General features: G+C 31.9%; 4 protein-coding genes and 1 long non-coding RNA gene across 6 annotated transcripts; 3 read left to right on the top strand and 2 right to left on the bottom strand.

Annotated features, from left to right (window-relative positions):
* Positions 1-2,233: 2,233 nt before the first annotated feature.
* Positions 2,234-2,995, bottom strand: LOC126666813 (17.1 kDa class II heat shock protein-like). The gene has a single exon (XM_050359686.2). It carries the CDS (start codon positions 2,821-2,823, stop codon positions 2,347-2,349), a length of 477 nt encoding a protein of 158 aa, XP_050215643.1. The 5' UTR covers positions 2,824-2,995; the 3' UTR covers positions 2,234-2,346.
* Positions 2,996-4,520: 1,525 nt separating this feature from the next.
* Positions 4,521-6,043, top strand: LOC126670156 (uncharacterized). The gene is made up of 3 exons (XR_008790035.1): positions 4,521-4,863; positions 4,971-5,046; positions 5,728-6,043. It is a non-coding gene; the product is annotated as an uncharacterized LOC126670156 (long non-coding RNA).
* Positions 6,044-7,153: 1,110 nt separating this feature from the next.
* LOC126668613 (uncharacterized) lies at positions 7,154-8,441 on the top strand. The gene is made up of 3 exons (XM_050361802.2): positions 7,154-7,569; positions 7,640-7,874; positions 7,948-8,441. Exons 1-3 carry the CDS (start codon positions 7,261-7,263, stop codon positions 8,439-8,441), a joined length of 1,038 nt encoding a protein of 345 aa, XP_050217759.1. The 5' UTR covers positions 7,154-7,260.
* A 2,656-nt stretch (positions 8,442-11,097) lies between these two features.
* Positions 11,098-16,469, top strand: LOC126667925 (putative methyltransferase At1g22800, mitochondrial). The gene is made up of 11 exons (XM_050361068.2): positions 11,098-11,435; positions 11,515-11,595; positions 11,718-11,796; positions 12,901-13,039; positions 13,142-13,211; positions 14,562-14,626; positions 14,725-14,803; positions 15,086-15,173; positions 15,567-15,631; positions 15,726-15,815; positions 16,119-16,469. The coding sequence occupies exons 1-11, from the start codon at positions 11,280-11,282 to the stop codon at positions 16,221-16,223; spliced, it is 1,017 nt and encodes a 338-aa protein (XP_050217025.1). The 5' UTR covers positions 11,098-11,279; the 3' UTR covers positions 16,224-16,469.
* Positions 16,470-16,919: 450 nt separating this feature from the next.
* Positions 16,920-26,571, bottom strand: LOC126667924 (rRNA (cytosine-C(5))-methyltransferase NOP2C). Of its 2 annotated transcripts, XM_050361065.2 has the most exons (12): positions 26,286-26,570; positions 25,844-26,147; positions 25,177-25,324; positions 23,262-23,399; positions 22,211-22,273; positions 21,292-21,413; positions 20,695-20,899; positions 19,285-19,496; positions 18,914-19,014; positions 18,492-18,573; positions 17,807-17,868; positions 16,920-17,425 (listed from the first exon to the last, which is right to left on the bottom strand). In XM_050361065.2, the coding sequence occupies exons 1-12, from the start codon at positions 26,525-26,527 to the stop codon at positions 17,311-17,313; spliced, it is 1,794 nt and encodes a 597-aa protein (XP_050217022.1). In that variant the 5' UTR covers positions 26,528-26,570; the 3' UTR covers positions 16,920-17,310. The 2 variants fall into 2 exon arrangements, with proteins under 2 accessions (XP_050217022.1, XP_050217023.1); XM_050361066.1 differs by lacking the exons at positions 16,920-17,425; positions 17,807-17,868; positions 18,492-18,573 and adding an exon at positions 18,699-18,820 and having other exon boundaries at positions 26,286-26,571.
* Between the last annotated feature and the right edge of the window lie 516 nt (positions 26,572-27,087).

Below are 27,087 nucleotides of genomic sequence, written 5' to 3'. Positions count from 1 at the left end.
GAGAAGAACAAATCCGTGGGTCTGTTCCTCACTCTGGTGAGTCGGGGACGACGAAACGGGTCGTTCCGTTCGTCTTTTCTGATACAAAAATATCAAATATTTTTTAATTAAATTTGGAAATTGATTCGGTAAAGATCGTAGGTGATTTTGGAATATTTAATTTTAATTTTAGTTGATTTAATTAGATTTAATTTTATTTTTGATTGGTTTAATTGAATTTTGATTGGTTTAATTTTTTTAATTAATTTCAATTTGTTTAGTTGAATTTTGATTATTTTAATTAGATTTCGAAGTGTTTAATTGAGTTTTAATTGTATTGATAAATATTTTAGTTTTAAATATTATTTAATTTTTGATATTTAAATGAAGAAGAGGGTAAAATGGTTAAAAAATTATAAATATAAAATTAATAATTGTTTTAAATATTAAAGATATTTTTTAAAAAAAATCATATAGACGAAAAAAATAAACAGAATCAATTTTCGGTGTTATGTGAACCAATTTGAATAATCTCAAAATGATAATTGAATCAACTTGGTCAACTTCAAAGATCAAAATGAGTAAATTTTGGTCCAACTTCAAAAATTAAAATGTCTTTTGATTTTATTTATTATTTAAACCTTCAACGTTTTGAAGTAATTCAAATTAGCCCTTACCCTCTATTAGTCATAAAATATTAAGTTACTTATGTGTAAATAAATAAAAATTAGACAACTTAGCAGTTTCATGACTAAACACCATTTTAAAAATGCCAAATGTCGTAAAAATGCCAAATCTTTCACAAAAGTTTTACAAAAATTCCGACCTTTCAATTTTATCGATTTTAGCCAAAAACTGATTATTTGATTTCACAAAAGTTCTTACCTTTCAATTTTGTCGATTTTGGCCAAAAATGAATTATTTGGTTTCACAAAATTTCTGACCTTTCAATATATGTGCATGCCACGTAGGCGCCACATAGGCAAATTGAAATCAAATTGAGAGTTGGCCACAACTAAAACCAAATAATCTATTTTTGGCCAACATCAACAAAATTGAAAGGTCATGACTTTTATAAAACTTTTATAAAAGATTTGATTTTTTTACGATATTTGACCATTTAAAAAAGAGAAAAGGTACAAAAATAACCCCATTGTTACCGAGGAGCAAAAAGGTTTAGACGCAAAATGACTTATCTGCACCAAAATGTAAAAATGATTCTGATATCTAGAAAACTAAAATTTAAATCCCTATATAAGGCAGAACTAAAAAACAGCTTATCTACGACAGAATCTACCGATAGACTGAAGTCTTTTACTCCCTCTGTCTCATTTTAATTGAGAAAATTTCCAGCACACATTGTTTAAGAAATTTTAATTTTACTTTTATATCCTCATATTACGTTAAATATTTTATCATTTTTTTAAAAAAAATGCTTTTAAATTAATTGATGAGGATAAAAGAAAAAAAGAGATGTGAAAAATATTCCATAAATAGAAGTTTACAAATAAAATGAGACACTCAAAATAAAAAATTTGGTCAATTAGAATGGGACGGAAGGAGTATAACGGAATCTACCAACAGAACAAAGTCTATTATAAATTCAACAAATTATCAATGGCTACGAATTATCGACAAAACTGAGGAACTTTTATAATCGACGGATTTCAAACATATTAGATTACCAACGGTCCGTGGCATCTTAATTTACCGATGGATGGTCCGTCGACGATGTTTTCATTTTCATCATTACCAACGGATATGCATTTATCACTTTCAACTTTTTGAATGAGTTATTGTTTTAGTTAATTCTCAGAGTGGATGATTATGTTAACCATCCAAAAGATGCACAGTTACATCATGAGAAAAGAAAGATACTTTTCCACCCACAAAAGTATCTCAGGTAGACGTTAAGTAACATTTTGATGACAATCTCAGTTTAAAGTTGATTAAGAACTGTACAGAAAATGCATTAGTGATTGATTTGCATATGCAGAACAGCATGTATAGGAAAATTAAATGCAGTAATATATACCAGTATCTTAAGAAAAACAACTCGATCAATATAACTGGAATCCAAAACATAAACCAAAAATTCGTATTTAACTGTATTACAACTCTTAAATGAAACTGTCAACTGACTCCAAATTAAAAACACAATTGGGTAAAACTAAACTGAATGGAAACAAAATGAAGAGCTTAAAAATTAACAATGACACATGTGAAATTTGCTCAAACAATAAAGTTTTGAAATGCAGAGACATAACAATTAACATTTCAAGTAGAACATTACAATTAAAAGCAGACATTACAATAAACACATTCTCAATCATTCATCATTTTTCAGTAACACAAAAATTAACATTTTCAAGCAATCTTAACTTCAATAGTCTTAGGCTTCTTGGGCTGCGGCGGCGGCAGCTTCTCAATAGTGACGGTCAAAACCCCATCTTGACAAACAGCAGAAATAGCTTCGACATTAGCATTCTCCGGCAACACAAATTTCCTCATAAACTTACCAACTCTACGCTCCATTCTCACATACTTAGCACCTCCTTCTTTCTCTTCTTCACGCTTCCGTTCACCGGCGATCAACAGCACATTGTCGTCTTCCACCTGCACTTTGATATCACCCGACTTCAATCCCGGCATGTCTATGATGAACACATAGGAATCCGCAGTCTCCTTCACATCAGCTGGGGTGGAGGCCATTGCCTTCGCATCTCTTACGTAACACCGTATCGGAGCGTTCAATGTCTTGTCGGATTCATCGCCGGTAACGTCCATCATGTGGTGGAGGGTTTGGAAGAGAGGTGCATCGATGCCCATTAGCCTCAAATCCATTTTCTTCTGATTATTAAGTTTTTCTTCTTGGCTTGAGATTGTTTTTGCTGAAGGTTTTTTTTTCTGTTGTTGATGATGGAGAGCGGGGGTGGTGATGGGCTATTTATAAATGGCGGATCAGGAAGTTTCTGGAGATGGATGTGTGAAAATTCCAGAGTTTTCAAGAGGTTCGTGAAGTTGTAATAGTTGTGGGCCCCGGAATGTTATGGAAGAATGTAGAAGTTTTTGAACAGAAATAAGACCTTTCTGATGAGTACATTTCAAACCCATCAGAAACTTTTAAGCAAATAATTAAAATTGTAATGTTTTTTTGTGTTCTATACCATAAAAACATTATAAATACATCATAAATACTACAAATGTAACATAAACACTATAAATATATTAAAAATATATTAAAAAACGGTAAAAATACAAAAAAAACATAGATATTCCGAAAAACATCAGAAATACACTATAAATACACCAAAAATACACTAAAACGTAAATATATTATAAAATTACTACAAATGTATCATAAATTAATATTTTCTTTACAAAATCAGTAGTAATAAACAAATTTATGAATAAAAAAAAGATAAAATAAACAATTATATGAATAATAAAACAATTTTATAAATAAAAATTGTAAATCTATAATAATTTATTTACAAAATATTAAAATCATTACAGAAAACCTAAAAAATTATACAAATCTAAAAACGAGTCGAGAAATTTATACCTCGAACGGAAAAACGACCGAAAACAACGAGAAATCCATCGGAAGTAGACGAACGGAAGCGCGAACGGAAAAGCAAACGGAAAAGACGAACAGAAAGGTAACCGGAGGAGACAAACTGATTCAAATGAAAAATAAGAAGAAAGAAAGAGAGAATTTTGCGAGAGAAGGAGAGAAAAAAAAGTGAATATGTAAAATTTTAACCTAAAATGAGATAAAACTTCTATATACAGTGGGTACTTTTGTAAATAAGTTAAAAAAAATAAGTAGCGTAGGAAATAAGGGAAATATGGGTCAAAATGTTGTAAATACTTTACCAAAAACAGGTATTTGGAAAATAATTCCAAAAATGAATTAATAAAATAAAACGGTTGGTGTTTAGTATTATCATTAATTTAATTTTAAAATTTTAAAATTTGATTTATATTTTAATAGTCGTTAAAAATAAAAATTTATGTTTATAAATTAAACAAGAATAAAAATTATATGTAAGTTATTCAACGTCCTCGTCTTTTTAATGATATTAAATATTTATGTTAATTTGCAATATTTTTTTTTGTCTATAAATTTTAAATTACTTTAATTTACATTAATAGATATAATTATTGATGATTAATATTTATTTATTTATTTTATTCAAAATTATAAAAATAAAATCAAAATTTTATAAAATCATTCAAAAAATATAATTTCAAAAAATTAAGGTCAAAATTATTTGTATGCCTCAAAAGTTTATGTTTTTGGTCCCTTGTACACTCAGATTTAAGCGATAATAGTTTTAACATCTAAAGTTAATTACTATTTCACATATTTTTTTTTTGTTCTAGTGAAAAAAATAAAAAGACCCATGCGAGAGAAATGGCTTAAAACCATCCAAGCTCCCTGATATTAGTTCCTTCAATTACTAATGTTTCTAACTTTAATTTAAAATCACTAAACTTCTTTTACATTTCTAAAAAATGACTAAGGGGGTGTTTGATAACCCTACTTATTGATTAAATTAATTAATTCAGCACTTAATTGTTTTAAGTCCATTTGATAATCACAAATATACCAACTTAACTTATTCAATTAAGCTAAAAGTCACTTAAAATAATAAGTTTGAAATTTTGACTTAAAATTTCTACTTAACACGCTAAGTTGTAAGATTTTGAAAGTTTGAAATTAAACTGACTTTAATATCCTCATTACCCTCAAATTATTACCCACGTACAAATCTGTTCTCTTCTCCATCACAACCCTATTTTTTTTCTCATAAACAACGTGTGATTGAATTGAAGACACTCAACTAGTATTAATCACTTCAAATCCTTTTACTACAGGTATTAGTATTGTTATCAAAATTGTTGTTATGTACTCCTTCTGAAATATGATTTTCTTTCTCGTTCATATTTAATATTGAAATCATTGAATTGTTTTTGGTGTTCAGTATATTAAAAAAAATTAGAAGGCTCCATCATCTCTTTCGTCTCAAGCTTTATTGGGTTGATTCAATTGATAATAAGGTATATTATTTGGTTCCTTTTATATTTTTTTACTTTACATGTTCAAATACTAATTATCTGTATTTTATATTTTGAAAATTAAATTGAATTCGCCATATTTGTTAATCTAATTATTATAATTTGAGAGATTATTTAAGGGTTTTTCTATGTTTGCATTGGACAATAAATTGGGTATTTAATAGATGATTGTCGAATTAATTATAATTAGTATTGCGGGGATAGAACTGAAAACCAGATTTCTAATCATTAATTATGATGATAATGGAAAAGTTAGAGCTGAAATTAATTGAATTAATTCATTACCTATGCTAATTAGTGTTGTATGGGATAATAACTATGATTCGATCATGATGAAAATGTGATGCATGATGTTTATACATGTAGAAACTATGATTACGTATTTACTATTCTTATTACAAGATTGATTTAACCATATATACATTACTAGTTTGGAAAAAGATTACTACTGCAATACTATAAATGGGGGGTTATTATGATTATATGTTTCTTTAGCAAGTTTTTGGACACCTGCCAAATTCAGTGGACATTGCTCGTATTTACATTTTTCTTAAACACAACCTATTAAATAACAGTTTACTATTAAGTGCTCACAAGATTCCAGATCATACAGTAGAATTTTATTGAGTCTTGGATTGATTATTGTTAATATTTCATATATAGAATGGCATCCGATGATTATACTAGAGCCAATTGGAAGGATCCTGTTTTAGTTAAAAAAAATTTGGACTTATGCATTGAACAAGTGAGTGATGCTGGAAAACAAGGGAGTAGTTTAAAGAAAGATTTCTGGCTAAAAATTATAAAAGCATTTGAAGAAAAAAAGAATCTCAAGTTAAATCAAAAACAAATGAAAAATCAATGGAACTACTTGAGACAAAAATATACTATATGGTCGAATATAGTAGGAAAAAGCGGACATGGATTCGATCCTGTAACAAATACAGTTAATTGGAGTTCTGAAGAATGGGATGAATATTTAAAGGTACTACTTAATTTATTTCTATTAGTAATTTAAATTTTAAATATGAAGTGGTTAATAAAATTAATATTAATTTTATCATGTAACAGAGAGTTCCGGACGCAAAACAATTTCGATATGTTGGATTGCAATATGGGGATGAGATGAAATCATTGTTTGATGGTATAACAGCAACTGGTAAAGATGGTTGGGGTCCTTCTAGAGAAACTATGCCTGAAACGGTTAATTTAGATGACGTAGAACCTTCATTGGCTAATGAACCAACGCCAGTAAATCTAGAGTCACCTATTGATGTTGATCTTGATTCACCCAATTCAGCCGGATTTCTTGAAAAGAAAAATGGAAAACGTCATAAAAAAGGTAAAGTTGATGATATTGACGAACAATTGATGGCCGTTCTCAAAACTCTAGGTGAGTCTGATGGACCTACAATTGAAGAGTGCAATATGAAATTGGATGAGATGATGACATTGACAATGGATGATCCTTTATATGTTATTGCTTGTAGTATCTTTTGTGAAAGTAAGGCATATCGAGAGCAATGGTTGATTCTTTCAAAGAAGTCTGAAGACGTTAGAATTAATTGGATAAAGATAGTTGCTAAGAAATTAGGATTACTTTGAATGTTCAACGTGTAGATTTGACTTATTTTATTTTTGTTTTATTGGAGAAACATGTGGAAGATACAATTAAATTTTAATTATAATATATTATTTATTTATATTTTGTTGATTTATAATGTATCATAGAAAAGAAAAAAATATGAACTGCCAAGATACAAAAATATAAATTGTTAGGATATGATGGTGTATTTTATCTCCCTGTCTATTAAATTCACAAATGTAATTATAGAATCTAATCGTATGTATCTAGAAGGCATAGATGGGGATTACTGGATTAAATGGTGTCTCGACTTCTTTTACCATTTTATTGTAGTTTAGTCATTTATATGGATAAAATGACATTATGTAAAACACGAATACATTATGTCTATATTTTTTATTATTAATGTTTACTTTATTTTATGTTTTACACTATATGGCAGCATGTTAACCGACAAACAAAGAAAAAGTTAAAAACTGCTTGCAATACTTCTTATATATAAAAAGTTTACAAGACGTCGTATTGGAAGAAGGCCAGATACAAACTCGTCTCTTAGCGGAAGTGAATATATACAAGAAATATTGGATGGAAATTCCGCTCATTCTCTAGAAATGTTAAGGATGAAAAAAGAAGCGTTTTTGGCATTATGTGATAATTTTAAAGCTAAAGGATGGTTGCAAGACAGTCGCTATATTTCAGTAGAGGAAAAAATGGGAATATTTTTGTTTACTCTCAGTCAAAATCATCGAAATCGTGCCATGAAACGAAGATTCAACCATTCAACTCAAACTGTACATTTTTATTTTCACGAGGTTTTAAGGGCAATGCTGAAGTTCGCAAGAGAAATGGTGGTACCTACTACTTTTAATCCAGACTTGGATCAAGTCACGTATCATCAACGACTTCGAAAAATATTCAAGGTAAAATAAAATAAAATAAATAAGATTTTCAATTATTTTACATATTGATAAAGTTAAGTATTTTTTAAAGGGTGCTGTTGGTGCACTTGATGGAACTCTTATCCGCGCTTCTATACCACCTGCCCAACAAACACCATATCGAGGTAGAGGAAGAGGAGATTGCTATCAAAATGTGCTTGCTATATGTGATTTTGATATGATTTTTACATTTGTTTGGGCTGGATGGGAAGGAGTAGCACATGACTCACGGGTATTAACTGAAACTATGCGAGATCCAAATAATAATTTTCCTTTTCCTCCCCCTGGTAAGCTTTCAAAGTTATATAATTAATATTTAAGCATTTTTATATGATGTTTATTAATAATTTATTTTTTTAGATAAATATTATTTATGTGATGCTGCATATCCAAATACTAGAGGATTTATGGCTCCTCATCGCAACACGCGATATTGGTTATCGGATTTTCGAAATGATCGTCGTGCAAGAACAAGAGAAGAAAAGTTTAATCATGCTCATGCTAAATTAAGAAATGTCATTGAGCGATCTTTTGGAGTTTTAAAAGCAAGATTTCCTATTTTGAAGATAATGCCACCGTATCCATTTAATGTGCAAAGAAACATTGTTATTGCTTGTGTTGCTGTGCATAACTATCTTCGCGGGATGAAAGTTATGGATGACTTTTTTGAGCAATTTGACAGAGCCGAGGTGATCTTTCAACAACCTCATAGAAACTTTGCGCAAGAAGGCACACAAACTTTCCGACGATCCGAGGAGCAGATTTGCTCCTCGGAATCTGGTCCTCCTTCCGAGAAGCTATTGTTCCTTGGAAGAGGAGGAGCAGTTGCTCCACCACCGTCGGAAAAAAATTAACGGTTGGTGGGTGGTGGCGTAAATTGGAGGTAGCAAAGGTAGTTTCCGGTGGGTGTGTGATAGCGTGTTTGATTAGATAGTTTTAGATTTGACTATAGGTGGATTTAGATTTGATTTTATTGGCTTTGATCGAATTAGATTATTTTTAATTAGTGTTTAGGGTATTTTAGCCATTTTTTAGGCAAAAGAGTTTTGTGATTTTGAAATCAAAAATCATGGGGTTTTTATGATTATAAATGAAGTTTAGAAATGTTCGTGATTGGAGGGACTAAAATCAGGAACGATGGGTGGTTTTAAGCTGAGAGTAACATGCTCGTATCTGTTAAAAAATAACTCAATTAGACCCTTAAAGTTGTATTTACAAACTAAATCAGTTTATATATTTTGAGAAATTAATTTAAAAGTTTTAAATTAATTAATTTAAAAGATATTTGGAAACTAAATAACTTTTTTAACTAATATTTTTAAAATATATACGGTTTTTAGAGTTTAATTGTATATTTCAAAAATACAAATAATTTAAAATTAATTAATAAAATAATTAGCATATATAAATAATAAAATTTATAAACACTTCACCAATTTTAATATATCACAATATTTTATAGGAATAAATTTATATAAATAGTTGTTCATGTTAAACTTTAGTTTTTTTAATTTTATATTATTAGTGAGCTTAAAAGTTTAAATAATTTTGGTCTAGAATAAAAAAAACACGAAATTTATTTTGTTTCAAATACAGTAGCACAAAATAGTTGAATAACTTTAGATATGAGATATAACAAAATAATTGTTCAAGTTAGTTTATTCAAAAAAGCTAAAAATTTCACCAATTTTGTATTTTTTAAGCCAATGGAGCTAATTAAATTTTTATCCAACAACTTAAACAAGTTATCAAACTCAAATGTTAAAATAATTATCATTTAAGTAGGACGGTAAACGAACCGAGCTGCTCGACGTTCAATTTGATAAAAATTCGGTTTGTAACCTAAATAAATCGAGGATAAACTTGATTGTATGTTCATTTATTTAAACAAGCTGAACATGAATATAATGATGTTCAGCTTGAACAACCCGTTTAATTGTTCGTGAACGAGCTTGTGTAGGAATTTGATAAAGAGTTCATGAACTGATTAGTATAGAAATTCCATAAAGAGTTCGTAAACTAACAAGTATAAGAGCTCTATAGAAAGTTCGCAAAATAGCTCGTATAAAATTTTGGTTGTACGTTAACATTTGTTTTTTTAGATAGTTTGTATGTACTTTAAAAGTTCATTATAACATCATGTTCCTTCATGTTCGTTTGTTTCAGTTTGTTTTCATGTTCATTTGTTTAAGTGATAAATGAATGAGTTTTTGAACAAGCTCTTTCACGAGTCCGTCATTTAACACCGAAACAAACAAACACGAGTTAAATACGAATTAAATATGAACACTACAAATTTTAAATGAAATGAATATGAGCATATCGTTCAAAGTTTGCATAAGTATAAACCGAACATTAACACCTCGTTCATTGAACTACCCGAACATAAACACGTCAAAATTCGGCTCGTCTCAGTTCATTTTTCTCCGCATATATAATTTTTAGTGTGCAAGTGTCTACATGACTAAATTTTAAAGTTACAAATATGTTTCTGGTCTAAAATTTTAAAATATACACTACTAGAAAACAACAAATTACCGACGGAAAAATTCTGATTTAACGACGGATTTCAACCTTTTACCGACGAAAATATCTGCTGCTAAAAGGCTGTTTTCTAGTAGTGATATTTAAAAAAAATTAAGGTTAAGTTCATCCTATATTTTATACTATTGTGTTTTATTTTACTTGGTCTTCTGCAAATTTTATACATTTAAGTGATCCTTCAACTATTTATTTTATACACATGTATTTCTTTTAGGTATAAAATGTCGTCGTTTCATACAATTAGTTAATTACGGTTATGTACACCTATTTTTCAGACGTATGAAAAGTGATAAGCGACTGAAGTATCCAATGATGATTGTCAGAGAAATTCGTCTAAGTGACGAGCTTGTGATCCGTTTGTTTGAATTCAAGCGGACTAAATCAGTGCGCATTTGCAAATTTTAAGGAATGAAACGTATTTGGCCGCGAATAGCCTATTAATCCAAAGAGATTGTTACGTCTAAGAAATTGGACTAATTGTAATATTTTAGAATTTTATAGGCCAATTTGCAAATTTGGCGGATTAAATTGACCATACTCAAACTTTTAGAATCCTAAAAAATCTTTTTTAATACTTCCGGATACTAAAATGGCCTTTTAACTCATTTTTCATGCCATATGCTAACTAATACGAATTTAATATTGCAATTATTTAGGATAGACATCCAATCGTAATCGAAACACTCACTTGAACCCTCCTAATCCTAATTAGACTTCTAGAATAATCCATTCACTCAATTGTAGACATTCAACTCAATTTTAACTCTATAAATCATAATCTAACCTTTATAATAGACTACTAGTACAGTCTAGTTAAAGGTCGAACCGGTCAAATCTGAAGCACAAAAACACATAATCAAACCTTAGAGTTTTCTTAATTGGCCGAACCATGCATACCAAACACACACGCATACCAGTCCATCAAACAAGTTAAGAACGCTTTAATCAATCAAATAGATGCACATCCAGATCACCAGAAAACAAGGCAAAGACTCATTTAGGTTAATTAGAGCTAATTAAATTATCCACTTTATTTTTTTGTCGGTGAAAACAAATAATCCATTCAAAAAAGTTCAAATCCGGAGTAAAAATCAACTTTAATATTTCAATTACATAACAAGAACAGGAATAGACGAAGAAAAGGAGAAATGAAAAGAGTTTATGGGTACGGAAAGAGATTCATAAATTTAAGCAGAACATCAAATGCTCCGCCATTTCATGATTTGTTCCACTGCAATTCATACTGCACAGACACCATCAATGCAAGGGTCAATATTTTCGATCGCCACCTCAAACGCAAACAAGTAACGATCTTTCACTCAAATTTCAACACCCAATTGCTCATTTGTTTCAATTGTTGGTGTAATTGCTTTTGTGTGGCAGCGTGATCGAGCTTCTTGGTTAATGCGTGCTGATGATTCTTTTGTTAATGCTGTTGCTGATAATCTTTTGGATCGGTTAGAGGTTGTTACCCCTTTGTTTTTTCACATTTTTATGTTCCCTTTTGTAATTGAAAACGGTAAATTTAGGCATAGACGTTGTACAACTTCTATAACACCTATTGATAGTTCAGTTTCTGTATGTAGGATTGTAAGAAAATATTTCCATCAGCATTATTTTTGGGCGGTTCATTGAATGCTGTAAGGCGTTCGTTACGCGGTCGTGGTAAGTTTTTGGTTCTGTAACTACTTTCTTCCGATTCTGCTTCTTAATGTAGTTCGCTGTGCTCGTGCAGTTTCTATGTTTTATCTCTGTTGGTTTGTAATTGGCCTTAAAGTTTCACAAGCTTATGAACAAAATTCTTAATATGAGGCTATGTCTTGTTTCTCTTGAGGTTGATGAGGTTAATTATTTTACAGAATGTTTGGAACTTAATAAGCTAACAGTTGTATTGTGTATGAGACTTTATATTAGGACAACATATGTTGGATAAATTGGCTGAATCTTAGACATCTTTGCATTAATATTAGCTCGTGTAGTGGTCATGTTGATAATAGAGAGAATTAAGTCTTGCATAAGGTTTTCTCTGTGGGGTGGCGATACCATCACATGGACGATGGGAAAATGTTGTTCAATAGATATTTTTCTGTAGCAATCGTTTCTTGTAACCATTGTGCTGTTGTGTGGATACCCTAAGTTTTCATTGGGCGGATTCACTATCTGTCATTGTTGTCGGAAATATTTACTCTAGTACTAGGTGGAAAATAATTATAACATTCTGTTGTTACTCTCACTTTTTTTAGAAGATAAAGAAGAAGAAATTGCTTTTGAGAGTATTGAGTTATAATTTTCATCATTGGACACTGGATAGTTTATAAACTAAATGTCTTAAGTGTCATTTTAAGATGCAATTGGCAGAGTTTTAAACCAAATGTTTGATTTAATCATTTTGTAAATGGACTGGGCATTCCCCGTATGAATGCAAATTTAACTTTTTACTTAAATAGTTGAAGAAAAGGAGAAACTTCCGGTTGTGTGCCCTAGGGAGATATAAACATGTCTGAGAGCAGTCATATATGTCTGTCTATAAATTAGTAATTAGATATCAACTATAGTTTCTGTTTGATGAGCACTGAACTTGTTTCAAGTACTGTTAACATTGATATAGCTGTCTTATCTGCATGTATACATACAGAAGGCTGTTACTGGTCTCTTTTAAATATCTGAACTAATATTACCTAAAATGATCCTACAAAATTGTTTGTGGAATATTGCACGTTTTCCTGTAGTGAACAGCAGAATTACTCACTTAGAGTCTCTTCATTTCAGGCTCCATTGAAAAGCTTATTATGATGGACACATCCTACGACATGATAAAATTGTGTAAAGATGCAGAATTTGAGTCAAATGAAAATATAGAAACATCCTATATTGTTGGTGATGAAGAATTTCTGCCTGTAAAAGAAAGGTCTGGATGTAGAATATGACTAATTTTCTTTTCTTTTTTTAAAAAGAGATATCAATAGAAGTTTTCAGTTTGAAATAAAAATATTGTGTTTTGAATGTGAAGCTCGTTAGATTTGGTAATAAGCTGCTTGGGACTTCACTGGACAAATGACCTTCCTGGAGCCATGATTCAGGTTTGTGCCAATTAACTGTGGCTCTGTTCGGAATATCTTTTCATCTTTTTCAATTGATGAAAATTTGCATGAAAAAGTCTAAATAGACAGAAACATAATTGTAGTGTAGTAGCAATATAAGTGCCATGAGTTTCTACCTCAAAAATTTTGTTTTTAAAAGACAACCGAATCAATCTAAAAAGAAAAGAGAATGAAATTTAGCAAATTTATGTCAGTTTTCACTGCACAAATAGTTTCCCCATAAAAAATGCCCAAAAATATTACCACTAAAAGGAAAATGCATTATTTGGTGTGCGGAAAAGAGAAATGGATGGATATTTAATTTTATAGAGCTTTGTGATGCTAAGCTTACTTCTGCATTGTTTGAGTTTGTGCCCTGATATGGTTAGACTGTTGACAATTCTCTTGCTCGCTTACCCAATGAATGCAATGCGCTGTAAAATATTTGTTTAATCCGGTGTCTCTTGGAGTATGCATTTGACTATCAGGATTTGAGTACGTATATGTGGACTTAAGAGGAAAATTAAGTGTGGGGGAGAAAATAATAAAATATTACAATCTATATACTATATAGGGGTGTTCAATATGGTTTATGAGGTTACGAACTTTGAATGAGATGATATTTTGAGTGCAATATTGATCATTTAAATTTTTTAACATATGTTGGGCCACAAAATTGGACTTTTAAAAGTTCACAACCCCCATAAACTAAATTTGAACATCCCTTAATGTATAGCTTAGAAGACAGTCCCTTTCCAAAATAATTTAATTTTAATTTATTTTTGAGTGGCAAGATTGATTATTTAATATGGTACCAGAGCTTCTATGATCTAAAGGTCTAAAGTTGGAACTTTGGTAATCTCACGTGATTTATAAAATATTTGAGCACAAGGTAAGATACGTTTATGTGCTTGTTCACGCTTCAAGTCCAATGACATTAGTGTGAAAAGGTGTGCTAGAGGTAATAATACTATCATAGTTGGAATATTTGAACTTTGAAGCATCACCTAATAGTCTGACTGAACACTTGGGTAGATTGGTCATTGACAATAAGAAGACCGATAGAAGCTCCAATTACAGAATTTGAGGAACGTTTCCTAACTGAAACTTGAGAAGCATTTGACTAAAAGCTGGATTATTCTCTCTGTAACTTCTTTTAATAGACTTTGATCTCCATCAATATAAAGTTGCCTGGGCTATTGTTCAGTTCTATTGTTTCCAAGTGTAACATTCCTTTGTTCTGCTTCCTCAATGAATCACTCTTACAAATCTCTGTTTATTTTAGTGTTTAACGTGCAATTCCAATGAGGACATGCCTGATGCTTGTTCATTTTGTCGAATTTGTTGCAGTGTAAATTGGCCTTGAAGCCAGATGGCCTATTTTTAGCAGCTATTCTGGGTGGCGAAACCTTGAAGTTGTCGATCTATTTGTTTTCCTTTCCATCTTGTTTTCGAACTCCAAAATTTCTTTAATTAATTTACTTAGTCATTTCTCTATTTGCATCACATCCAGGGAGCTGAGAATAGCATGCACTGCAGCTCAAATCGAGCGGGAAGGAGGTATCACTCCTCGAATATCACCATTGGCACAAGTATGTATATTCTTGCATGGTAATCATCCCTTCTCCGGGAAAATACTGCATAGTTGTTTTGTGAACTGAAACTAAAACAAATAGATGTGCGCATGCATATCGTGTTAGCTAAATCTACAATTTATATTTCTGACACTGATACATGTAGGGGTCATAGTAGTGGCTGTGTGTGGGTAATTGAAATTATGTTTATTTCGCGCTCTTGACCACTGTACATCCCTATGTCATAACCCCTGAATCTCTAATGGATGGTATAAACCAAGTTTTTATTGTATCATTCAGGTCCGTGATGCAGGCAATCTTTTGACCAGAGCAGGTTTCACCCTTCCAGGAGTTGATGTTGATGAATATGTAGTTAGGTATAAAAGTGGTGAGAAGTTAACTTTTTTTCTTTCATGTGTTCAACTTGCTGAGGCTTCTATTTTACTATAATAATGCTTGCTAAATTGAAAAGATTTCACGTGTTCCTTTATCTGGAATATTTGCTGAATGAAATTGCAAACTTTAGTGCCGCATTAGGTCATCTTTTTTTGGAGATGGTGCATGATTTTGACGCCAATTTGTTTATTACTAGAAGTTGGGCTTAACTTGAGTTTCCATTTTATTGCTATATATTTGATAGAAAATGTGCCGTGCTGCGATGGAAATGTAAACGGCATGTTGGATTGTGGGATAAGTCATCACTGATAACATGTTGGATTATGTTTTATCTTCTAAAAATTTATTTATTTGTTAACTTTTTCTTTTTATGTCTCTACTATAGCTCTAGAGCTAATAGAGCATCTGCGTGCAATGGGTGAAACTAATGCTCTTCTACAAAGGAATACTGTAAGGCTTGTGACTATATATCTTCCATCTTGTTTCATGTATTTATGATTCTTTTCTTATTCGAAAGTTTTTGATTTTTGATAAATGAAAGCAGATCCTAAAGCGAGAAACAGCACTGGCAGCCGCAGCAATTTATGATTCAATGTTTGCTGCCGAAGATGGCTCGGTACCTGCAACATTCCAGGTGAGCATTGAGGAATATCTTAGCATTTAGTTTCTTAAGGGAAATGAACATGGTTCTTGCAAATTATATTAATTCAAAGACTATAGGATTAATAGTATCATTTAGTCAGCATAAATTTTAGCGCGGATTAAATTTTGTTTTTTAATGAGGGATTATATAGTAGCATGACAATCTGTGATGAACAATTTCTAGATCACCTGTTCAATATTTTACATTTTATTGCAAACAGATGACGAAAAACCAGAAATAATTAAATAAATTATAGACTCTGGCATAATTATGTTTTGTGCTTACACTATGTAGGTTATATACATGACGGGGTGGAGGGAACATCCGTCTCAGCAGAAAGCGAAAAGAAGGGGTTCTGGCAATATATCATTCTCGGACATCCAGAAACAATTCGGCTAATACCGTCACATATTTGGAAAATTAGATCAGTAACAGTCTGGAGTGTCAGAAGCATCTTGCATCCTGTCATGTTCTTTCTCCAGATTATTAGCTTTAATGTTGTTTAAGTTGGTGAAAAGAGAGGATTCAGTAAATACGGACCAGATAAAAAAAGGGAGGCAATTTTTAGCAATTTTAAACTTTAAGCAATTTTTCACTAAATAAATGCTGATATGCACAATAAAATGTAGATTATTTTAGTATTCACATTAATATTCTTTTAGCAGAAATTATTTAGTGGTGTTAATTGTAAAATATTAATAGTTCGCTTCTTCAATTGGTAAATCTTAATAAAAAAACTATGGATCCACGATTGACTGAAGAAGTTTTTATCAGACAAGAAATGAAAATTTTAAAGTTTTATAAATTTTGGTGCCTATCAGTTAATGTTAAGGAGTTAACTATTGGGAATTAAAATGTTTTAAAGGTTAATAAATTTTTCCAAATTCTCATCTCAACAGCAGATTAGTAGATCTAGGAAGTAAAGTTTTATTGTACCTTACCTTGAACCACATCAAAAACCATATTTTATTTTATCTCACCTTAACAGAGAAAAATTAATAATAATTTCTATCTTATTATACTACTTATACTTCAACAATTTTTACAAAGTGTTAACTGAAGCATATTTGCTAATACCGTCACAGCGAATCAAAATGCTAAAACAAAGAGTCATATCAATCAATTATTTTTTGTGTCAGAACAGCAATTTTAACAAATCTGATACAAAAATTTAGAACCATGAACTATCAAATAGATGTTAGCCATTTACCTGAACCTATTGCATGTATGCATCTCAGACAATACTAATCTAATCTGTTTTGCTTCAAATAAGTAGATAGTAAAAAAAAGTACGGCTGGTTTTACCACCATCGATTAGGAAAAATGGCCCCAAGAAAGAAGATGCAGAATTGTACTTGACGATATTCTATCTATGACCCTTGAACCACGAATCCATCAGGGTAAATCCATCCCTGATTTCAGGTGATATTTCTATATTATCCTAACTGATTCTAATCAGAATATTCTTTGTTTTTCTGCAGATTTTTTAGATATTTTTGGAGCCAACTGTAAACTTGGCTATGAAAAACCCAATTGTGTCAAGGGAAGATGATGGGTCGAACCTCTGAACCAGCTCTTCCTCGCCAGGTCTTAGCCACTCCCTGTAGAGCCAAGCGCCAGAATTTTATAGTAATGAGAACATAGCAAATACGATATGAATTGTGATAGAAGATAATGAACATAAAGCCTAATGTATATATATAAAAAAACTCATTTCTAGCTACACCACATTGAATAAGAGAAATATGATGCTAAACTCAGATTTGTGCCTTCCCTTTCAGATTAGATATAATACCTTCTAAAAGAACGCCTACAATGGCAATGATTCAGGAAAGTGAAAATAAAGCTATACCAAATTGACAGCAATGCTTATCAGGCGTAAAGTCAAATGACAGGCAGTTACAGAAAATTTACGGCACCAGAGACTGGAAACAACTCTTAAAAATTCAACAACAAAACAATGAAAGGATTGCAGTACTTACTCAATATATCCATCAGGAAATTCGCAACGACCAACAAGGCCAGGTCCTCCAACTCTTGGATGCTGAAACAATAAGAGCACAGTTAATTCCATATCTAATCAAGTATTAATATAATCGTCAGGGCGTGCACATAATTATGTATGTCATTTCTTGATAAATATTTGTGCACAAGCCTCCTCATGGGTCAAGTTCAAGTCTCCTCATTCACAAATATTGATGGGAATTAGAAGGAGAACTACCCTTTGTAGCTTAGCCGCAGCTCATAGACATAGCCGTGTTAGCCTCTAAAAGAAGATAAAATAAAATGTGGCAACATTATGGAACATGAATACAATAGTATGTATGGATACATAATAAATGACTTCTTTATTTTAGAAATTAACAAATGATTTTGAGAATATACATTTTAATAGCTTCTTAATTCTTAGAATAGCATGAACTGCTTGACATTCTTTCTGAGAATCTCTTCCTACTCTGACCTCACTAGGAGAAGAGCAAGTTCCTGAGATTCAGGATGCGGACACTCGGTACTCCCAAGAGTCATAAATGTTCATTAATGCTGCAAAGCAGCAAGTTATATCTAAGAGAATTGCACCTTGTTCATCAAAATCTAACCATTCTCTTAAACTTTGGGGGACGGCGAAGAGTGAATAGTCGAGAAGAACTGTAACTTGTAGAATCTCACCTGTGGTGCCAAGGCGAGGAACTTATATGTGTCAAGAGCGTATCGTACCAGAGCTTCATTCTCACCAGGGTTTATTGTGCATCTAAGAAAAAAAATGAGCAGTTCAGTTTTATTATGCAAAAGCAATTCACAAGTTATCGTCAATGCATGAAGACAAAAATGTGTGGATTTTGGGGCACAGTACCCAATAAAATTTGTCACCGACAGATGGAGAAGGCCTGTAAGCTTTGACCCAGATATCAAATGGGCCACATACATCATTATTATGATAGATAAAACCTAACTTCAGATTCTGAGAATAAAGGTGCTATATCCCCAAGTGACACAACCTTCTCCATCAAGAGGTCTCAAGTTCAGAAGAGAGCAAATAAGGAACGCAAGCATAACAAAACGATGAACAAGTCAAAGCATTAAATACTAACGTTGAATACACAATAACTCCACCAGGGCGAACGAGTTTAACAGCCTGGTCAAACATTCGCCTTTGGTACACTGCCTGGTTTCTTAAAGATTTTATAGTATCCTGGAAAAACAAAATGAGTCAATTTAGACTTTTACATGAAAGAAATGCGATAATAAGCTAAAAGAAAAAAAATTCAGGAAATTAAACATGCAATAGTGCACAAAAAAACCCTACAAAATCCCAACAATCGTGCATAAGCAAGTACATAATTTTGGGGGAAAAAACAATGAAGCAGAGTAAACTGGTAGAAAATGGAAAGAGATTATGCAAGAGGATAAATACTTCATTACTAGTACATACAAGAAATAAGTTTATTTCAAATTGTTGTACCTCTCCAGCGAAAAGTCTAGGTCTCAAACCTAGAGCTGAACATGGAGCATCAAGGAGAACTCGATCAAAGCTGTCAGGATCAAAACCTTTCGAGTTATCAACTCTGCCACCTACACACTGATTCCTTCCAGGCCCATTTTTCATTCTTCGCCTCTCCTTCCTGATGTCAGCTTTGCTAACATAAGTTCTCTCATTCTCTTTTTCAATGCTAACTATAATGTTGAAAATTTAATAAATATGTAATTGTAAATAAAAAAATTGTAGAGAGTGCATAGCAGACATGAAGAAAAAGGCAAGATAATCCCAAGTAGGAGATCTGATGCAAAACAAAAATCTCTAAAATTGGAACTGTTCAAAAGTGGATGATTACCAAGCATGGACTGAGCATCTCTTGGGAATGAAAATATTCTAATATAAATTCAACAATTTGCTGAAACCAATTCCATGCAAGACCAAGTCACCAAACATTTGATGAATGTTTGGCGTGCTGATCAGTGTTCTGAATTCACCCTTACCAGAAGATTGTATGGCAAACTATGAACTATCACTTTTCGGACTGACATTGTCTCCTGAAAAACTGATTAATGCCAATATCTAACTTACACCGAAATATAACATTGTTCTCATTCACCAAGCAAGGAAATTATTGAACACTTGATCAAAGCTTTCCTCAATCCACAAGGGAAATTATGTTAACTGGCGGTAACACCACGACAAGGTTGAAAAACAAGTCATTTTTTTGTAAAGTTCAGAACCACAGGTTCTTTAAAGCTATTTACAGAAGAACCAAATAAGTAACTCCATTATGTTTGGTGGTTTCCAGCAATCATGCAAACAAGGGATGGAAGAATGAACATGGTTCTAAGTTGTCCAAGTTGCCAAAAGGTGGATAAAGGTATAAGAAAACTAGAAAAGTCATGGATGCACAAATAACTGATGGTACAAAAAGCGGTGATGTTAGTAGAAAAATATTCAAAGCTGGTAATTCCTGAGTATCTACAAGGACCTTCAAAGAGTTTGTTACTTAGTTCATAAAATAAAAAGTGCTCAAGGAGAGGTCATGATTTATGTTAAATTCTTAAACTGGCCAAAAGTATCAAAATGAAATGACGATAATGATGTGAACCTAACTTCGTGCAGTGATGACCGGTTACAAAATATGAACCAAAATAATTATTTGACTAGATATAGCATAGCCATAATTGGAGAACCACCAAGTCTTCTTCAGGAAGGAGTATGAAAAGATAAGGTCAACAACCAGAACTTAGCAGAGTAATAGAAGCAATCATTTATATGATACCACATTACTAGGTACTTCAAAAAATCACATGAGGCAGTGAAACAATTCATCAAGTTACTACTAAGTATTTAAAAAGTACAGAATATCAAAAATAAGTACAATGTACCAACCAGATCCATTGCATGCCTTATAAGAATTGCACTCTTGATCAGCAGAAGATGTTTTCTCCTCTTGGATGCTTATTGGTTCCGCACTTTGAATAGTGACAATTTCATCGTGTTCTTGTACTCGCCGAACTGCTTTGAGAGCATCCAGCTTATAAGTCGTTATACATGTCAAGCTCATTTCCGCAGCCACTTTTTGAATATCCAGAACCTAGATACATACAAGAAACCAGAATAATTTTATTATCTTAACATCCTTAAATAAAATTAAGCATCTTTCTAGCCAATCACCATTAACAACCCCAGCTGACAAAGCCAAATTTAGTTTACAACATCAACAAACATACCATTATCAGATGCATACATAAAGGTAGCGCATCTACATAACTAATAAGGACCAAAACAGGCTTCATATTAAATTGAAGTCAGCTTCAAAAATTCATCATTACTTTGGTGTAGAACAAAGACTATCTATCATAAAGTTAATATATGCACATAAACCCAAATATATATCAGGAAATGTATAAACAAAGATTAATTTGGCTACAATGACAACAAATGCCAGTATCATCATGTTATTGCATCTACTGTTTTCATATGTACCTTATTATGAGATCTATCACATGCAATAACTTCTCCTTCATTCTTCATAAGGAGGGCAATAGCAGTTGTTTTTCCTCCCGGTGCTGCGCACATGTCTAATACCCGTTCGCCTTTTTGAGGATCTAAGACAACAAACAACATAGATATCAGCAAAACAGAGGCTAATGTAAGTTATGCAGCTATTAAACTACTGTATACGACTTTCATAAAGAATGTTGATGTTACTTACAAAGAAAATGAAGAAAATGGAAATTGTTTCCATTAGTTTACTGAACAGAAGTTCTAGTATAGATACATGAAGACCATGATCTAAAAACAAATGAGATCCCTAATATCAAGAGACAAAAATATTAAAGAAAATCATATCATAAATTCCTAGGATATACAGTGATTTACACATCTAGCTTATATGATAAAAAGAGAATATTTGAGAGATTTAAGAATTTCTAATGCTCCCCCTCAAGCTAGACAATGGATACTTTCCATTCCTAGCTTGACTGTAATTTCCTGAAACTTTGGCGCAGTAAGTCCAATAGTTGAAGCATCAGCTAATTGATATCCAAATGAGACATATGGTGTACTAATCCACCCTAATAGCTATTCTTTAGTTGTCTGCCAATCTCAATATATTAGGTTTAATTAAAAATAACAATAAAATCATTGACCTAACAGTTTTAACTTTTGGGTGGATTCATTATTTGACATAATATATTTGATCCTTGATAATCCCATTTGTTTATTTAGATATTTGAACAAGGTAAACTAAGTCTGTGCTTGTTCACGCTTCATGCACAATAAATATTCACATGCGGGGTGTGTGTTATAGATAAAATCATTCTTGGAATCTCACCTAACAGCTTGAACTAAAGCAATAAAAGAGGTGAATTTTGTTACATAGCATCATAAATATGATAAATACCTAGGGCATGAGCAGTAACGATGCTTGGAAAGTTTTGAAGAAATATTTCCCCCTCAAGCACATCTGTGATTCCAAAAAGAAAACTAATGAAGGATAAGTAGAAAAAAATGGCGAGCAATCACAGACATAAAAGAATTGCTAAACACGAATTTTGAAGCATATTATGCATAATGATGAGCATAATTAGCCATCTAGACCGTGAATTCGGCATTTAAAAAAACTGTATCCAAAGTTATTTACCAAATAAATGAAATGTTGCTAATAGATGTTAAATATAAGGATTATTAATTATAGTTGGCCTAATGTCTTAAAAAACCCCGACCTTTTAGTCCCTTTTCAATCATACCCTGACGTTGAAAATTTGTCAATTTTACCCTATTTTGCATTTTTGTGTTTCAATTGTACCCTGAAAAATTAAATTAACGTCTTTTGCGTTTGGAAATTTGTTTAAAACATTCTCCATGTCTCGCATATATTGATTGTATATTTTTAAATTTATTTAAATTTAGTTAAATTAATTAAGAATTTAAATTAGTGTTAATTTGATTATGGTTTTTAGTTAGTTTTTAAAAATAAAGGACTTATTTGTACTTTTTTGAATAAAAAAGAATTTAGTTTCATGTTTAGACTTAATTAATTGAATGATTTCATCATTTAAGTAAAAAAATTAACAAAAATTAAAATATTGGGGTACAATTGAAAACGGAAAATTCAAAAGTGGGTAAAATTGACAAATTTTCAACGTCGGGGTGGAATTGAAAAAAAGTTTAAAGGTGAGGGTTTTTTGAGTGATTAGGCCATTATAGTTTTACTGCAACACAATTAGAATGTTTGCATTCCATTATCCATAGCATTTAAAATGATAAAGAGAATAATAAAATTGCATGCAACTTACTATGTTGCAAAAAGGATACATATACCAGTAACAACTTTCACAAAAGAAAAACATGTTACAGCTTTTCCATAGAAGCCGTGACTCAAACATTCAAATGATGATAAAATATTTCTACTGTAGAGGTAAAAAAAGGATATGATAAGCAGTGAACTGTACCATGAAAAGAAGGAAGTTTAAATACGCGATTGCTCATATCCACAGCAATTCCTTTCAAAACACGGAATAAGCCAGCTCTTGACATTGTTGTTGTCCCTTGGCCAATATACAAGCCATTCCTTTCAGAATAATGAGGATCTACAGCAAATGAAAAAACTTGTCAACCCTCAATACCTAAAAGTCTCCATAGGAATTATGTTATTAGCATCTTCATAAGGAGATCGCATCAACTTTACCAATCGACTTTAGTGTAAGAAACCATAGTACACTAGCCATGATATCTTCTTAAACTTGACAAAGTATAGAACAATTATGCCAGAACCCACTTACCAGATATTATATTCTTTAAAAGTTCAAAAATGGAGTACGCTAAACAAGAAGGTTCTCAACATGACCAATTAAAGCTACAAGCACGAATCTAGGTATTATGGAGGTCGGCCGTGTCTTCGTACTGTATAATGCTAAAGGCTAGACCATAAAATCGGTACATAAACTTTTTGGTAAGGCTGCCGGTGTGCATTCTTTAATGTTCTATGTTTATCTCCCTTACTATGCAAAATAGTCTTTTACAAGTAATGTATCAGATAGAAGTGTAGAACCAAAAAAGGAAAGGTGAATACATCTTTACTTGCAATTTTAGCTGCAACATAATTAAATAGTAAGCTAATCACTAACCATTGCTTGTACTAGATTATAGATATGAAACTTTTGCATAAAAATTGCATAACAAATTACTAAGGAAAATAATAAGATCAGGTTTTATATCAGTATACATGGTATCATATACATAATCATATAGGAATCATCAGAATGACTGATATGATATAAGCAACATAAAACAAAAGAAAATTATTTGATGTAAGATATATCTATAATCACTTCAAAAGTTAACCTAATCATAAGCTTTCAATAATAACAAAAGTCCATCCTAAACTATGTATCCACTAAACATAATTTAAACTGATCCAAGTCAGATAAATTGTACTAGTTTATGAAACTGATAACTCAGTGTCCCCATTAAAATTGATAACATTCCCCTTAGTTAATTGCACCCAAGTTTTTATACAGAGAATCTTGGTTGTTCATTTTATATATCTGCCCAAGGTAATATATGACCAGATTGCAATTGATTCATCTGAAGAGGCACTTCAACATTTCTAAACCTGTAGTAGCAATGCATAAAGTTTAAATCCATACTTGGGTACGAAACTTTGCCAATATTACTTTACTGCAGCAACAAAGAAGGAAATATAAGGAATCTACCTCACAGTTAATGTACACATTAACTTAAGGACAGGTATTTGAATTTTCTGCTCTGTGGTCACATCTGGTAATCCTTAATTCAAATTTTAAATCAGCAGACTTCTCATTAAGCAGTGCTTAAAGTAAGTATTATTCACCATTTACAGCTGCCTATCCCAAATATATGCCAAAATGGCATATGTTTCACAAAAATCCAAGACCTATATCTCCATTTATGGAAGTTCAATATACTATCTTAATTTATCTACAAAATCAACACGAAAGAGATAGCCATAGGTGCATATGCAATTACTAGACATCAAGGTAGATTTTCTAGCTTCTTCATGGGGTTCTGCATAAGGAGCGTTTAGAATGATTTAAACAATTGGCATTCATGGATAAGGGTATATGTATATATACACACACAAAAAGCTACAAGGGGTACAACAAGTTGATTTGGTATTTTAAAGGCTTACTCCTCCATAATTTAAGAAGAAAACATTTAAATTGCACTCTCCATCCTATCAACGATGTGAGCATTAAATATTAACAATCGTACAAGGAAATGCACCATAAGAACAGTTTTTACATTAAAAATAAAGGGAAAAAGAAGCCAAAAGAAAAGGCCTAAGTAGCTTTCAGTTTTATGTGGGAGAACAAAACTCCTTCTTACCAGTTGGAAGTCCTTGTAGAACAGTCCCACGTGTCATACCTACAGCCCATCCACCATCAGGACTGTGTTGCTCGATAGCAACAGAAACTGCAACTGCATCTCCTTCTTCAACATGTGCACTACAAGCCAATACACCAGGAACAAATACCTACATGTAAATTACCACAAGAAAACAAGAGAAAGCAGATCTAGTAATTACTGAATACCTGTTCTAACAAAAAGGCAGAATTAAAGATTTGAAAAGTGTCACATTATTGTTTTGTTTTCAGAAAGATCAACTTCATTTGATCACTAAGGCTCAAATCTGCTTAAAAATATACAATCCGCATATTCTAAATAGGGTCTAAAATGCAGTTAGGCTATATGTGACTTTAAAACAAAGACAAAGGAATAGCAACTAAGCATAATCAGTGATCAAAAAGCTAAACAAAGATATTACTAAACCAAAATAAATCATTAAAAGGCGTGCATTTTGATAGCATAAAACAACCAAGTAACTGATTAGATTTAAACATGATATCCAAATAGAGAGTAAACAACATGATCTTATCTAACATTTGGGACACTAAAAGCAATTGACCCCACAGCTGTGTTTGTGACTCTATGATTATTTACGCCTACCTACATAGCATACCGAGTTTATAAGGATACTAAAAGAGCTGTATACCTGAGCACCTCGAAGAACTGCTTCGGCACATTTTCTACTCACAATGACTTCCTTAGGAGGTGGTGATCCAGGTACAAAACCATAATCAACTTTATGCGGCCCTGAACCCTTCACAAACAATACATAATCCATCCCCGGAATTTCGCACTTAGAAATGGGATTAGCTTGCACATTGTCCTCAAAATGCTTACAACTTCCATCACTACCATCTTCAAAGCCAACAATAGCCATCAACTTTTTAACAACAGCATCAGTTGTTGTCTTAAGTGTGTTCACACGAACACAAGAATAACTGGGAGGCCGCCTAAACAGAAGCAAAGCAACAAAAATCAGACACTACCATGCTTATGCTTGAGAACCCAGAAGTTAAAAACAGTAATAACAAAAACCCAGAAGCTAAAACAGATAACTAAAACAAAAATTACAAAGTTGAGAAGATTACGTGAGGGCATGAGAAATGTGAGAGAATTGCTCAGGTCCATAAGCCTTTGAGAAGTAGTCTTGAACTTGAGGGTTCCATTGCAATTTGGGATTGAAAGAGTAGCGGTCTGAGTCTGATGGGTCCATCTGAAGAAAAGAGTCGAACAGTGATTGTTGAGGTTGGGAAGAAAAGGAAGAAGAAGTGGAGAAGAAGGCTCTGCGAATAATTATGGTTTTGTTGAGCAACGCCCTGCCTTTCTTCATTCAAACTCACTGCTCACTAGTCACTGCCCACTCTTTGTTTCCCATTTCGATTCGACGTCGGTACCAATAAACAAGATTTTAACAAATTCAAAACTCTACTAATTTTTTTAGCATAAGATATTCTTCTACATTAGTTAAAAATCATCAATTTTCACGTGTTTTGTATATTTAACATAAATTTTTAATTTTGACAAAAACATAAATGAATTTTTTAATTTTTTACAATTCAAATGGCATTGTTTTACATCCAAAACAGTGTCGGTATTTAATTACAAAAATTAAAAAGTTCATATACTTTTTAGCCAAAATTAAAAATTTATGTTAAAATTTGCAAAACATATAAAAATTGGTGTTTTTTTAGTGCATTAAAGCCTTTTTTTATTGAGCGAATTTTGTATTATAGTATAAAGTCACTCCTTCAATTAGTAGTAATTTATTGCAATTTTCCTAGTTTTAGACTCGAAAGAGCGGAACTTGAGGGTTTTGAATAACTTGATCCAAAACCGGCGCCATCCAACAATCCCGACTCCTAGTTTTAAATTCGAAAGAGCGGAACTTAG

Source organism: Mercurialis annua, linkage group LG2 (genome assembly GCF_937616625.2).
Source record: "Mercurialis annua linkage group LG2, ddMerAnnu1.2, whole genome shotgun sequence".
Lineage (NCBI taxonomy): Eukaryota > Viridiplantae > Streptophyta > Magnoliopsida > Malpighiales > Euphorbiaceae > Mercurialis > Mercurialis annua.
This window is presented reverse-complemented; position numbering and strand designations above follow the sequence as displayed.